The 16,087-nt window shown below is 35.3% G+C and overlaps 1 protein-coding gene across 1 annotated transcript in view; it reads right to left on the bottom strand.

Annotated features, from left to right (window-relative positions):
- STPG2 (sperm tail PG-rich repeat containing 2) overlaps positions 1 to 16,087 on the bottom strand; it is a 298,151-nt gene that overhangs the window by 161,340 nt on the left and 120,724 nt on the right. Inside the window, exons 6-7 of the mRNA XM_046655746.1 lie at positions 7,209 to 7,368; positions 2,582 to 2,739 (exon numbers count right to left, since the gene is read on the bottom strand). Of these exons, the coding sequence (XP_046511702.1) occupies positions 2,582 to 2,739; positions 7,209 to 7,368 (318 nt within the window). The remainder of the gene's footprint in view (positions 1 to 2,581; positions 2,740 to 7,208; positions 7,369 to 16,087) is intronic.

Raw genomic sequence — 16,087 nt, 5'->3', positions numbered from 1 at the left:
ACATTTCTTGTTTTCTGCTGATCATTTTGAAATATGGATTTAATAAGTTCCATGTATATGTCTAACGATGTCCAGAAACTCTTCTTTGAGAATTCTAAACTGTAAAATAGCATTTAGTCAAAATTAATCTCAGAAAAGGAGTTCCTCTCATAGCTTCCACTACCTTCTGTGAAGGTAAGTTGTCAGCAAATCAAAAACACATAGAATGTTCTGCTTTCAATGAAATGAGAAATCCAACAAAAGCCTTTTCTATTTACCCACATAATTATCATATTTGATACTCAGCATTGCTTTATATAGATCCAGATTCCATCTGGCAACATTTTTCTCTGCCTAGAGGACTTCCTTTAACATTTCTTATACTGCAGGTCTCTTAGGGCTGAATATTTCAGCTTTTGTATACTTGAAAAGGCCTTCATTTTTTTATTGAGGTAAAGTGACATACAACATTATATCAATGTCAGGTGTACAACATAATGATCAATATTTGTATGTATTGTGAAATGATCAGCACAATAAGTCCAGTTAACATCCACCACCATACAGAATTACAGACTTTTCCTGTGATGAGAACTTTCAGATTTACTCTCTTAGCAACTTTCAAATATGCAATACACTTATTATTAACTATAGTCACCATGCTATACATTACATCTCTGTGACTGACTTATTTGACAATTTGAAGTTTGTAGAAAAGCTCTTTATTTCATTTTCATTTCTGAAAGATATTTTAGCGTGCTATAGAACTATAGGTTGACAATTGTTTTCTTTCAATACTTTAAAGATGTCACACTGCTGTCTTCTGACTTGCAGTAGTTCCAACAAGAAATGTACTGTCATTTTTAATTTCATTCCTTTTAACGCTATGTATCCTTTTTATCTGGCTGCTTTTAAGAATTTTTTTCTTTTTTACCATTTTAGTCAATTTGATTATAATGTGCCTTGGCATAGTTTCCTTGATGTCTCGTGTGTTGTGGATTTGTTGAGCTTCATGGTTATATGGGTTTCCAGTTCTCATCAAAGTCTGGAAAGTTTCAGTCACTATTTCTTAAAGCATTTTATATGCTCCCTTGCTCTTTCTTTGCCTTCAAGGATTCCAATTACACCTATATTAGGCCACTTTAATTTGTCCCATAGTTCACTGATACTTTATTAACTTTTTTTGTCCTTCTTCTCACTGTTTCATTTTAGACAGTTTCTATTACTGTCTCAGGTTTACTAATCTTTTCTTCTGAACTGTCTAATATGCTGTTAATTGCAAACAGTGTACTTTTTTCAAATGTTATATTTGCCATCTCCAGAACTTGAATTTGTGTCTTTTTATTTGTACCATTTCTCTACTTAATATGATCAACATTTCTTCTACCTTCTTGAATGTATGGAATATAGTTATAGTAATTGTTTAATTTCCTTTTATGCTAATTCTATTATCTGTGTAATTTATGGGTCTCTTACTATTGACTTTTTTTCTCTTTTTCTGGGTTGCATTTTCCCGCTTCTTTGTATACCTAGTAATTTTTTATTGAATGCCACACTCTGTGAATTTTACCTTGTAGAGTGCTGGATATTTTTTAATTCCTTTGCATATCTTTGAGCTTTGTTCTGGGATGCAGAATTTCAATAAGGCAAAAATATATATACAAAAGATGAAATGATTGGAAAAAAAAGAAACTGTCATTCACAGACAGCATAATTGTGCTTGACGGAAATTTTTAAAAACTAATAATAAATCAGTAGAATTAATCATTTAATTTAGCAAGAATAATTAGCAAGCAATTAATCATTTAATTTAGCAATAATGGATCATTGATAAAGCAAATCTTTAACAAAGACTGTTACATTTCTTCATACCAATAACAGAAAGCTAACACATAAAAATATGTAAAAGATGCCATTTACAATAGAATTTTAAAAAAATCAAACACCAAGGAATAAAACTAATAAAGATGTGTAAGACTTCTACACAAAAATTATAAAACCATAAACAGCATTTAAAGTAGACCTAATTTAAAGAAGACCTAAACTTACTCTCAGAAAATAGTGGAGCAATCTTAAAATGAAGATAAGTTTTTAAAGAAGTACAAATGAAACCCTCAAAGAAATAAAGAATAAGATCCATTTAAAAAAAATAAATTACAAGCATAGCTGTGAACCAAATTAGTTTTTATTCTTATGCCATAGTTATCATATATAAAAATTTTAAGGGGCTAGCCTGGTGGCATAGTGGTTAAGTTTGTGCACTCTGCTTCAGCAGCCTGGGGTTCACAGATTCGGAACCTGGGCATGGACCTACACACCACTCATCAAGCCATGCTCTGGCAGCATCCCACATACAAAACAGAGGAAGATGGGCACAGATGTTAGCTCAGCGACAATCTTCCTCAAGCAAAAAGAGGAAGATTGGCAACAGATGTTAGCTAATGGCCAATCTTCCTCACCAAAAAAAAATGTATAAAATAAAAATTTTTAATAAGAGTATGGCTTATAATAATGAGGTATACATATCACATGTAATTTTTTTAAAAACTCTAAAGTCTTAGTACTAGATATAAAGAATATAATTTTGGTATTCACAGATTACCTGATAATCAGCAGGCCCGGGAGTAGTAAAATCTTCTTCTTGAACCAGGAACAAAGTCCGAGGAACAGAAGAACCAAATGCACCTTTCTTTTGTTTCTTCAAGCAGGTATTGCTCAAGTTGTCAATTATAGTATTGTTCAGATTATAAAACCCAGGACCTAAAATTATGAGAATGTCGTATGTGAAAACAAACATGTTTTTAATTCTTTAAAAATGAGTAATTTTAAGTTGAGTATTTTTTTAAAGAAATTCTTATATATTGCTGGCAAGAATGTAAGAAGGGGAATTCTTGATGCCAAAAAGTATTGAAAAGTTGATGTAGCAACATTAAAAATCAATTTGAAAAAAACAATCACCTATCATCTAATCTTCCTATCATAGCAGTTATTTTAGTTTTTATCTTTTACCTTTTAGTCACATTTATAACCAGAAATATTTTCTACAGTTGCAATCTGAGTGAATAATGTTTCTCTTTTTTCATTCAAAATAATACAACTTCCTATGCAATTGAAAAAAGTTGTTATCAAGACATTCAAATATTTGAAACAAATATTCGTACATGTCTTATAATTCAGTATTTTAAAATAAATCAGTTCCAGTGAGCAGCAATATCCATAAAATGCAATATGATATACTTGAAAGCACCCTTGACGTGGTTGTACTCGTGTTTTCTATAATATACTAAATTAACTCTGCAACTAAATAGGTATAGAACGTCACTTAAACCTCATTTGTTTTTCTGGACCCCAAGTTCCTTGTCTGAAGATAACAGCCATTGACTAAATGAGTGCTACTCAAAATGTGGCCTGTGGACTGCTGCCTGTCCAAAAACAACCTACAAGAGAAGGAGCTTACAACTAAATGTAAATGGACTATTTCTCTAAGCAGTGTGTAACTAGTCTTTCTCTAAGAAGGAAGGTGTTGATTTACATTCTGCTGCATCTCCCTTCTCACAATAGGCAGGAAACAGTTGACAAATGGGCACTTTTTTGTAGCAAGAGGCTAGATGATATTTTAGTTTCTTCCCGGATTAAAAGGGATCAAGTCATTCTATATTATCAAATCCTCTGTACTCCTGACACATATAAAGTGTTTCTCAAAGAAGCTGCCCACAAACTCCAATTTTTCCAACATTCCAGTTCTAAAGTCTGTTCCCCTTCTCTGCTAAAAATTCTGTTGTACTAACTCTCAGAAAACCTAAATGCTGATACGTTTTATTCCTGACATCTTCCAACATTCCTCCACTGATAAAGTTTACAAAAAAGGTAAATAGAAAGCACAATGAAAACTATTTGAACCATCCGTTAAGGTACTTAAAAGATAAGTATCTCAGATGTCTCTCTTTTAGCATGAGCGGACAACACAACACATTACAGGTGAGCTTAAGTACTTAAATATAGGGACCTCAAGGTGTGTACATCTCATGTACTACTTCGTTAAGATTCTATTTGAAAAGCCATCATATAATTCATTCACATTAGAGGTTTTTTATATTCATTTTTCAGTTACTATGTGTATAAATTCCCAGGAACCCCAGAACTAGATAGTTTAGGGATGCCTTCTAACAGTAACCTGTAACAGCTCTGAGCCATATATTAGGTGGTCAAATCTGTTCTATGACTGATTGATGAGTCCAATTCATTACAATACCCTAATGTCTACAAGAAAAGAAAAGAAAATTCCATGAAGACCATTCTCACTAATTCTTAACATATGTCAGATTGAGGATTATGATTTTAGAGGTCATCATAATTGAAATTTATCCTTCACAAATAAACTAACCTTTGGGGAATTTATAACACTTTATTTGTAATACATTGGACTATCAAACTGAAAACAAGACCAAATCTTAAGGCAAGTGGGTCACTCAATAAATTCATATTTATAAATAATTTGGATTTCAGATTCATGGTAAACACTGCGGGGAATGGCTCATCTCGGATAGTGCCAAACACCTCTTAATTACCTCTCCAGAACGGCAGTCTTAGAATAGTCAAACTTCTACACAGAGGCTCGGGCCTCCAAGACCAAGTGTTTCAACAGGCTCAGGTGTACACTGTAAAGCTTATGACTTTGACTGAGAAGTGTTACATATCAGCTCCACTTGACACTATTGGTCACGAAAACCACCACACTAGCCAAGATTGAAGGAGAGAAGACTGAACCTCTCAATGGCATGAGCAGTAAATAATTTTGCACCAGGAGTACAATATTACGATAACAAGTTACTATACCAAAACTTGTAGCAATGATTTGGGATCAGGCAGTGGGGCAGAAGCTGAAACAACTCAACACTTAGAGAAAGGGCCTTGAGGAGATAGTTGGTGATGCCTTAAAGATCAGTCATGAAAGAAGATAACTTGTAGTATGCAACAGCAGAAATTTTAGCAAAACCAATGCTTGGGATAATGAAGAAAATACCTAAATAAATTAGTGGGTTCTAGCTAAGGAAATATCTAGGCTGAACATCAAAAGTGCCAACTAATTGTTTTTTAGCTGAGTTAGAGAAGGCATGGATGGGAAATAGAGGAGCTGTTCAGTTTTCAAGAAAAATTTATAGAAAATAAAAAGGAATCAAGATTTTCTGGGTTTGAAAGTAAAACCGTTTTTCATCCCCAGTCTCTCCATACAGCAAAAAGCTCTCAAAGTGAGAAATGGCCTGAGGGCACAGACCAAATCCAGGGTTTCGCTCTAAGACCTTTGTTAAGACTCAGAAAGGTTTAAGATGGTACCTCATAGAATCTGTCAGTTAAAGAAAAGGGGCTCTAAGAATTTCAAGGCCATACGTCATAGACCCACTTGGCTAGACAACAGTGCTCCTAAGAATCTAAGAGTATTGAAACACAGCAGCACCAAAGGTGACCCAAAATAGACAAGGGTTTTTCTAAGAAGTCTAATTAAGTGTGGCTTTTGTCCAGTGTATTCGATTATAAATTCATACAGTAAGAAATCTATAAAGTTTTTATAAGGAATTGTACCAACTTAGAATGAAAAGGACAACAGTGCAAAATGAAAAGAGGCTTGTAGACTCCCACTATAGACTCTATGGGCAGGAAGCAGGCTGAGAAAGCTCCCACTGCAAACAAAGCCTATTTCTTATAGAAAAGGAAAGATGATTCAAAGGATGGAACCAAGAGACCAAAAGTAGAACAAAGGACCATGGAAACTCATTCCCAGGGAGCCCAACTGGGCCCTAATCAAGGAAATGGCAACACACGCCCAGTTGTATTTCAGAATTGCTGTAGGCCTGTGATTGCTATGGGCCTCCAGTTTTCCTCTTTTCTGAACAAGGGTCCCTAGTATGTCTTTTCTCTCTCCCTCCATTGTGTGTTGGATGTGTAGAGCAGATAACTTTGGTATCTTTAGTTCACAGCTCTGCCAATAGAGAGGAGTCAAACTCAAGAAGCTGATGTTGAAGTACCACGCCCGAGAACTCTCACCTACACCTATACTAGACTTAGATAACAAGATCGTGGACTTCAAGATAATACCATAATTGCATAAGACTTTGGAGGCCTTGAGAAGGCATATAGGAAAATTTTCTGGCCAGAGGGTAGTCTATAGTAGATTAAAGATGGCCACAAATTCTTTGCTACCAGTGTCATTGAGAGATAAAGCTTCATGTTCTTCTGTTCAATATGTGCCGCCCTGAGTGACTTGATTGACTAACAGAATGTGGCAAAAGTGATGTCCTGGGATTTCTGAGGTTAGGCCATAAGAAACCTTTCAGCATCCTGCCAGGTCTTGTGGAGCCCTGAGCTACCATGTTAAAAGACCAACTACCCTGGTGCAGCACTGCTGGAGCTGTGCATGCACCCTGAATGACAGTCCCCCCTGAGCTCTGCCTTCTAGCCACCCCACAAATAATGAGATAGAATACAGAAGTCTGTTTTTGTAAGCCACTAAGCTTGTTATGCAGCTAAACAGAACTGTGTTAGCAATTATGTAAGTTATTTCTGTGCTATATTCTTAGCTCGGTATACTAGAATACCCACTGAGAATACTAGAATATGTGATTGGACGTCCCCAAAACAAAATTTTAACAAAACTGAGTGTCACAAGTTATGTTACTGGTAGTGACCATATAGTTGATATATTATATATGCTCATCTAAGAGAAAAGTAGGAAATTTACTGAATAAAGGTAAACAATAGAAAGTTATAGTTACGATATGTGACGTTAAATTGAAATCTTACTAAAATTGTAGGTTATTTTTATTTATCTGCATGCTCAAAACAAAAGTTGACTTAAAATGACAACATGAACCATAGAACAAAAACAAAGTACTTTCTGGTGTATCCACCTTGTTAAGAATATTAGGTTACATAAAGCCAAAGAGTAGAAATATATGGATCGGGCCGGCCCTGTGGCTGAGTGGTTAAGTTAGCGTGCTCCGCTTCGGCAGCCCAGTTTCCCAGTTTGGATCCTGGGCATGGACATGGCACCGCTCGTCGGGCCGTGCTGAGGCTGCATTCCACATAGCAGAGCCAGAAGGACATAACTATGTACTGGGAGGCTTTGGGGAGAAGAAGAAAAGAAAAAAAAAAAAAAAAAAAGATTGGCAACAGATGTTAGCTCAGGGACAACCTTTGGGGAAAAAAAAGAAATACATGGATTAATTGCTAACCTGGCATTTCTTCTATCCTAGAATTCTGTGTGAATCGAGCAGCACTTTGACCAAATGGGGTATTTTTCACTCCTGGTATTTTCTTCAAGGACTCGAAAGCAGTTCGAGATTCATCATAAGTGCCAGGAGCTGGAGTGATTGATTTGATAGGTACAAATCTCTAATGAAGAACGGGGAAAATACGCCAGTGAGAAAATATCGTACATTTTGATACTTCGCGAGTTAAAAGCTGCCTTCTTAGAAATATAACATCTGGAGTTTAATTTATTTCTTAATGGAGTGTAGAAAATGTAGATGAATTAAGATCTTGTACCTATCAAAATGTAAAATATATGGCTTTTAGTAAAATCATCTGTATATTAATACAGTAATGCACTATGTACTTTAGTAAGCCAGATAGACTTTTCAAAGGAAATTATCTCAATAGAAGATTCTAGATGACAGTGTATGGATAATCTCCAAATTTAAAATATTCTGCAGGTTAAGATAATAAATAAAAAAAATACATGATTTAACATGGTTTCTTCTATGTAATAAAATTACACAAATTGACAAAGTTCCTCAACATACATATTTAATTACCTCAACAGTATCATTTAATACTTTAAGAAAAAATCTTAGATTCAAGTGGTATTTAAATCAAATTTAATTTATAGTATTAAGCTTATTATATTTTAAACTTACAATACTAAGTTTAGTTGTAAACTTACAATATTTAACTTATTAATATTAAATATATATGTATCTATATGTATAACTATGGACTCATAAATATAGCATTGTATAATCTTATTTTTTAACTTTTTATTTGGAATTAATTTGAAATTTACAGCAAAGTTGGATGAATAAAAATAATACAGACAATGCCTGTAGAATGTTTCCCCAGATTCACCTATTGTTAACATGTTACATCATTTGTTTCTCTTGTCTCCCCTCTGTCTCTGTCTCTCCCTTTCTCTCTGTTTATATGTTTGTCCCTCCCTCTCTCTGTCTCTCTCTATACACACACATACACACACACACACACACACACACACATATAGAACCAGTTAATGGAAAGTTGCATACATCATGGTCCTTTACCCCTAAATACTTCGGTATGCATTTGCTAAAAATAGGGATATTTTCTTACATATCCACAGTACAGTTATCAACTCCAGGAAGTGTATCAATGATATAATACTTTTATCTAATCCACCATTCATATACCAAATCTGTCAGCTGATCTAATAATGCCTCTGCTGCATATTTCCCCTCCAGTACATAATCTCGTCTAGGGTCGGATATTGCTTTTAGCCTCCTTCAATGAGGAGCATTTCCACAGCCTTCCTTTGTGTTTCGTGACTTTGGAAGAATATAGCACCCCTCTTTTGTATAATAGAACCTTCCGTAGTTGGGGCTTCTCTGATGCTTCCTTATGATTACATTCAGGTTACGCATTTCAGGACAGAATACTAAGTAAGTGATGTTGTGGCTTTCTCAGTGTATCATATCTGGAGACACATGATGTCCTCTGGACCTCATGAGAGATTTTAATTTTGATCGAATCCAACACTTTCTCTATGTTTATCAGTAAGCACTCTGCATTATACTGTAAGCAAGAGCCCTCCCTTCATCCTCAATTATTTACTTCATGACCTATCCATCTATTTATCCATATGGACTCATGAATGCCAGTTTTAATGATTTATAATTAACTACTTTGCTTTTGTTACCAGTAAGGAGCCTCTTAAGTTGGTTCATACAACCCTATGATATGTCTCATCTTTTTTTTTGAGACTTTTCTTACTTTCTCACACAACAAGATGTTACAGGTTCATCTTCCACATACTCTTCCCAGTCCCTGCTCCTTGGCTCATTTAGCAGACAGAGCTAGGATATATACCTATATATCTATATCTATACATACACACACACATATACGTAGAGACACACATACATATATACATATATGTGCATATATATGCATATATAAATATATACATTTATATATATTAGAAATCATGATAATTCACGTCAAAACTTTCAATTCAAATTCAATTCAAATACGGGGTCCTTTCTCACCTCCTCCAATCATATGTGTAGTATCTTCTTCCACAGTGAAAACCCTGGCTCACACTATTGACTTTTTTGCCCAACCTTGTAGTACATCTGATATAGTTTCATGATCGTTTCACCCATACCATTACAATAAACCAACCCACTGAAAAACATTCAGAATTTATTTGCAATTCTTGCCCTCACTATCACTCTCTCCATCCTATTCAAGATCGACCTAGTCAAACACTGTGGATGCCTGGATCATTCTTTTCTTCTCCCTCACTGTGGTTAAGAATATTCATTTGGAATACAATGGTTCATTTGTTTCCATTTGCTTTCAGTTTTAGGGTTTTTTTTAAAACCCTTCCCATTCTTATTGATTTATTTTTATTTTTGTATTTGAATATATAGAACATTGATATGCTTCCAAAAGACAAATACATATTTTAAAAAGTATACTCAAAGAAATGTTTCTCTCATTTCCCTTCCACTCCATGGATGCTGCACCACTGAGGTGAAAAGTCCAAATTTATAATATTTGCTGATTTCTGTGATATAAATACACCATGATGGTGGCTAATTTCACACTACCATCATAACGTCAGCCAACATGCAAAACTGGAAAAATTAAAAATTGGCTCTCGCAGGCCAGCAGAAATGAACTGCAGCATATTAGAGCTTCCACTGCATCTCTCCTCACCAGCCCTGCAGGTAACCAACTTTATTGTTTTCTGGTTTATCCTTAATGTGTTTATACAAAGATAAGTGGTTATGTATATGTTTCCTTATTTTCCCTCCTTTCTTATACAAAAGTTAGTATGTTATACATGCCCTTTTGCAGTTTAGAAAGTAGGTAAATCTTAACACTACCAAAAACAATTTATTACTGGAAGTGCCAAAAAGGACTCTCACAATTTTTCTCCTAGATACTATCTTCTTATTTAGATGCTGAGTACAATATTTTAAAAATTATAATACTCAACCTTGGCTGTGTATAGAATTACCTGAGGAGTTAAGAAAAAATACTGATACTTGGCCCCTATTTTGGACCAATTGAATCAATCCCTGGAAGACAAGGAAGAAGACACCTGGGTATCAGAATGTATTAAAATTCCCCAGACATTTCTAATGTGCAGCAACAGCAGGGAACCATTGTTATAAAGGAAATCTTATGTTTTAAAAATTCATGGTTGAAGACATAAGGAAATTCAATGCATTTAGATAAAATAACAGACAATTCCTTAAATCAATAAATAAAATAAGTATCCCAGAAACATAACCTGTCTTTATTCCTATAAACCAAAAATTATGTGTTTTAAGTCCACCCTGTTAATCATATTATTGCTTTTTCCATCATAGTCTTTAACATATCCGTTCATATTCATCTAAACACTCACTACCTATAGCGAGCAGTCCTGTTGGTTTTAACTCCTCCATATCTTTCACCCCAGAACCGTTATTATTTTCTTCATCATCCCCTTAAACAAAACTGATATCACATTATTTTCCATTTCTGAAAATATATTTCAAATATTATAATTGGTTCCAACTGATGTCAAATTAGGACTATAAATCAGGTGAACAGAAATAGCATAAAAATTGAGAGTTCTAGTTGTAAAAATTGTATTTTTAATAATCAAGGGCATACAAACCCAAATCCTGTTCCCACGAATCCGTTTTGTGTAGCACCTTAAGTACCATCAAGTGGCTCAAGGAAGAAACCTGGTATTCATTCTGGATTCTTCCTAGTCCCTCAACACAACGTCTAACCCATTAAAAAGTCATGTTAATTATATCTCCAAAATATACCTGCAATCTATTTACCTGTCTCCAAGGAGATGCTTCCTAAGTACGATGAAACCAAAGTAGTCACCCGTAGTCATTTGAAGGTTAATAACCTTCCAAGTTAAAAAAGATAATCATAGCTGTACATAGTTGGATAAATATCGTAACTACTTTGATCTAGAGGCTGCCACGTTGTAAAGTATTATAATTTTCTTGCTCTAGAAATATCTTAGATAGTTTCAAGTCCCCTAGTATATATCTTAGAGAATTTGAAATGGTGACTGTGAAACAGACTCTTGCATCACTAATAAGGGCCCCAGTGGCAGTTGTAGACATAACCCATGACCAGGCTCCACAGGGAGCTTTCAGAACATTCTCAGAAAGACAGCCATGTCCTCACAGATTTCACGTAAACGCTCCACACATTCACTGGCAAAATAGATTTAAAAACTCAGACTAAAATCTCTTATAAGCTAAACGGAACTTTCACATATGCAAATTTGCTTAACAGAAAATGTTTAACAGATGGTTTCAATTCAAATATTTATATTGCATATTATTGTTAATATTGTAATCTTATTTCATTTCATTTCATCCACATTTTTCAGCAATATGATTTGCCTAGGCCACGTCTGTTTCCAATTTGCTTAAATATCACTTTTCTTTTTAACATCTCCCCAAACACTACTGGATTGGTTGCTGGCTTCACATTATACCTATTATATTCTACGTATGATAAGAACTATAGAACATTACCTGGGATTGAGAAAGAAAAGCAGGTGATGGATCATTTACATTTGATGTCATACTTTCAGTCTTCTGAAATTGACTTTTAATGTCATATTTTCCAGGCCCTGGTACTCCCTAAATTACAGAAAGAAAAAAATACATGTTCTCATTAAGAACGCATCTATAGCCCCTAAGGGAATCGTTGACGAAATATCTGAACCAAAGCTGCAGGATTTTTAAGCAACTTCCTATATATTACCAAAGCACTTCATTAAAAGGCAAGCCAGAACAAACTTCTTGAGAGCAACCAAAAAAAGGAAATTTTCCTTAGCAAAGCTTTCCAGGAACCTGAAAACACACTACTTGAAACTTTGCTGCCCTCTACTGATAGAGCTCAGAAAAAATTATCTAGCTCTTCACATGATTAAATGCTACAGTGAATAAAAGTGGCTTCTATATTTCTTCCATTTAAATGTATACAACCAGCTCTTCTCTAAAAATATATATATATATATATATATATTGCTGTCTTTTCAAATTTCCATGAATGGATAGACTGTTTCCAACAAATAAGCCTCAGAATATATTTTAACTACAAATGTTAGAAGATGTAAGACATTAAGCTTTTAACTAGATACTTGACAATAGACAAAAATTAATTCAGTCAATACTAGGATTGATGTTTTTGTTATCTTATGAAACAATCTAAATATATATCAATAAGTGCTACTTATTCATCACCAAATATTTTAATTACCTTGATAAAGTATCTTTCATAGTATAAAAAAATGTTAGATTCAAATCTTCTGCTTCATATATAGCTCTCCTTCTTTTCTTTAGTTGAAAGAATGACTTCTTGATTTATGAATTAAGTACTTGGCTTATAACTTGGATGTACAATAAAATTATATCAGCAAATCTTCTCATCTCCATCACTCTAATATGTCCCAATCCAACCACTTCTCTCCACCTCCATAAATATACAAGCGTCTGACCAAGACACCATCTGTACCTGGATTACTGTGAAATCTTCTTAACTGTCCCTGCTTCCACCCTTGTCCACCTTCAGTCTGTTTTCAGCACAGCAGCTAGTGATGGATCCAGTTAAGACCCTGAGTCAGACTGCATCACTCCCTTTCTCCAACTCAGCCAATGGCTTCCAATCTCACTTTGAGCAAAAACCAAGGTCTTTAATATGACATGCATTTCACTCCCAGACACTCTATTACCACTCTAACTTCATCTCCTACTACTCTCCCCTCTCCATTCACTCTGTTTCTCAAAAAGATCAGGATATATCCACCTCAGGACCTTTGCACTTGCCATTATCTTTGCTCAGAATGTTCTCCTAGAAGCTCCAGGGCTCACTCCTTCATTTCACTCAAGTAACTACTCAATGTCACCTTCTTAATGAGTCATTTCCAGGCCACTCAATCTAAAATTTCATTGCCTTCCCCAAACAATTCCAGTCCCTTTTCCTACCCGTTTTTTAACCTGATCACTTTTTATGATCCCAAATACAATTTTCTGCTATGTTGTCAGCTCCAAGAGGGCAGTTATTTTTTTCTGTTTTGTTTGCTGCTGTATCTGTAGAGCATAGCAGAGTACCTGGAGCACAGAAAGTGCTCAGTGAATATCTGCCAGAAAAATGAATGGATGGACAAATGCATGCACTGAGTCCTACATTTTCACAAGCCATATAAGAAATTTGGACATATGTTCCTCTGGGAAATAATGCGGCTCCACATAAGAACATTAGCCATTTCTAATTACAATAAAATATCTTAAAACCCACATATTAAAAATAATAATTTGAAAAAATTACCTTAGGAGAAATTTTTATGCAGAAGTACCTCTTTTTATAAATAGATTAGATTCTAAAAATTTATGCAAAGGTCTACGTTATCTTAAATGAACAAATCTATGCTATCAGGGTGGCTGGCAGAAAAGATACTTTGGCTACGGCATGTAAGATTATTTTTATCTATGAACTTGTAGTAAGTTAAGTTTCTACATAATTCTGTTTATATGAACCCACGAAGTATGTATGAAATATAGAAATATGGAGAGCATGACTTCAAATACACAATGTTCACCTATTTTCTTGAACTTTACAGAAATCCTTCTTCTCCCCGTACAGGGAGGCATGGTGAAAAGTAATCAGCCACTAATGAACTGGGATTACTTTCCCACTATTTCCAACAGTGGTATAAGTGGTCATTACTATGGATCACAGGGAAAAGATTAAGCGTGAATAATGAGACCAGTGAATATACTTAGTCTTGGGAACTACTGTGCATAAAAGCAGAAATGAAATTTTGACCCCTTCAATGAATACTTCCTTTTCCTTTTCTTCTGTTTTTTCATAAAGTTCCTAATGTTACTGAACTTTGCTTCACCAAAATATGATAGAACAGTAAAATTAGGTTCCTTGCTTCTAAAAAGTTAGGCTTAGGATTTAATAAGCCAATTAAAAATAAGCTCCAAAATCAGATTGTGAGACAGTGACCGCTGAAAGGCAGGTCTCCGTTTATGACAATATAAAAGCAAAAAGACTGAGGAGATCAAACCTCAGGCACAGGCTGAAAATGCTGTGATGTTTATCTTGCTTTTTCAAATTGTGATCAACAGACCACATGCATTGATATCACCCTACTAAATACATAGCACCACCCCCACCCCGTGTCTCACCTGAGATCTAGCAAATCAGAATCTTGTGGCATCCAGGAATCGACACGTTTAACAGGCCTCACAGGTGATTCTCACGCACAATTAAGAACCACAGCTCAGCACAAAAGGGGTCACTACTGCAGCTTCTTCTGCTAAGCACATCCACCCTAAGGAAGAAGGCTCAGATCTCGAGGGCATTCTGCCCTGGGAACAGAGGTTAAAGATTATTGGGGCAGTTGTTTATGGCATCTTCTCATGTGTAACCTAATAAAAATGGGCCTCTTTCTTTAAAAACTGATGTATAATCATCCATTTGTTCAGATGGTTGCAGGGATGGGGGACTGGGGAAAGCCACATGGTTTCACCTTTACTCCTCAAACGTGGAGCCATCGTCAGAGACGATTATTTTCACTAAAATTACTAAAAGCTTACTACGTGCAAAGCACTGATATATAGTAATAAATAAAGCAGGGGCTCTGCTTTTGAGAAGCTCACCCTGGATCAGTGGTTCTCAACCGAGGCTGCACAAGAAGATCACCTGGGGCACTTTCAAAACTAACAAGGCTTCTTTCCACCTCATTCAAGTTAAGGCCGATGGAAATGATTCTCAGGCATTATGAACATTTCAAAAAATTTTAAAAGCTTCCTGGCTGATTCTAATGTGCAGTTTAAATCAGTTTAAAACTCCCACTGCCAGGCCTCACCCAGGTGCAATCCCCTTCCATCGGTTCTGTGACCACCCTTGTTTCTGAGCGTTTCAGTCTCCTTCACGTAAATAAGGACTACAGTGTGACCAGGTTGCCACGTATTTCTTTCAGCTCACATTCCACCATTTTAACCTCTGCAATCATATCTTTAATTTTCAATTCTCTTTCTTATTTTCTAAATCTTTATCCACACCTGCATTATCCTCCATCTTTCTATGGATATTAATTACAATTTTAATTATTTATAATTCTGTTCCACTGTCTGTTTCCTTGGAGTGTCACTGATGTTGGGTTGTTTGTTTTTGTTTCATGTTGAAGGGTTTCCTCAAATGTCTGGGGATCCCCTCCTCCTCCTTCGTATCTAAGAGTGAGCCACTAAATAAGTTGATTGAAAATTTCATACCCGGATAGATGTGACTCGAAACCTATGGCACTTCATTATGCCGTGATGGAATCACCACTCAGCCTTTGTGTTAGCGGGCCTCCAAATGAAAGGCTTTTCTCAAGTCTGGCTGACAATTTAGGTGAGTGGGAAAGGCGCCTGGAACTCTCTCCCCATTCTGTATGGAAACCTTTCACTTACACTCTCCGTTTTCTTCCTGTCTCATTTTCAATTATGAAAAATTTAAAACACACCAAAAAATATAGAGAATAGTATAAGAAATTCCCATATACTCAACAGCCAGGATCCATAATCTTCAACTCATGTCCAAATTTGTTTCCTAATTCTACCAACTCCCCCAATTCTCACTCCAGTGACGTAGAGGCAAATCCAAAATATCATATGATTTCATCAACAAATACTTCAGAATGTATCTCCAAAAAATAAGGGACTCTTTTCTGACATAACCACAACACCATTTTTCTATCTTAAGAAAAATGAACAATGATTTCTCATTCCTTAATTATTCAGAGTTCAAATTTTTGTGACTGCCTCAAATTTATGTT

This window comes from Equus quagga, chromosome 3 (genome assembly GCF_021613505.1).
Source record: "Equus quagga isolate Etosha38 chromosome 3, UCLA_HA_Equagga_1.0, whole genome shotgun sequence".
NCBI lineage: Eukaryota > Metazoa > Chordata > Mammalia > Perissodactyla > Equidae > Equus > Equus quagga.
Note: the sequence above shows the minus strand (reverse complement) of the source record. Positions and strands in the feature narration are given on the sequence as shown.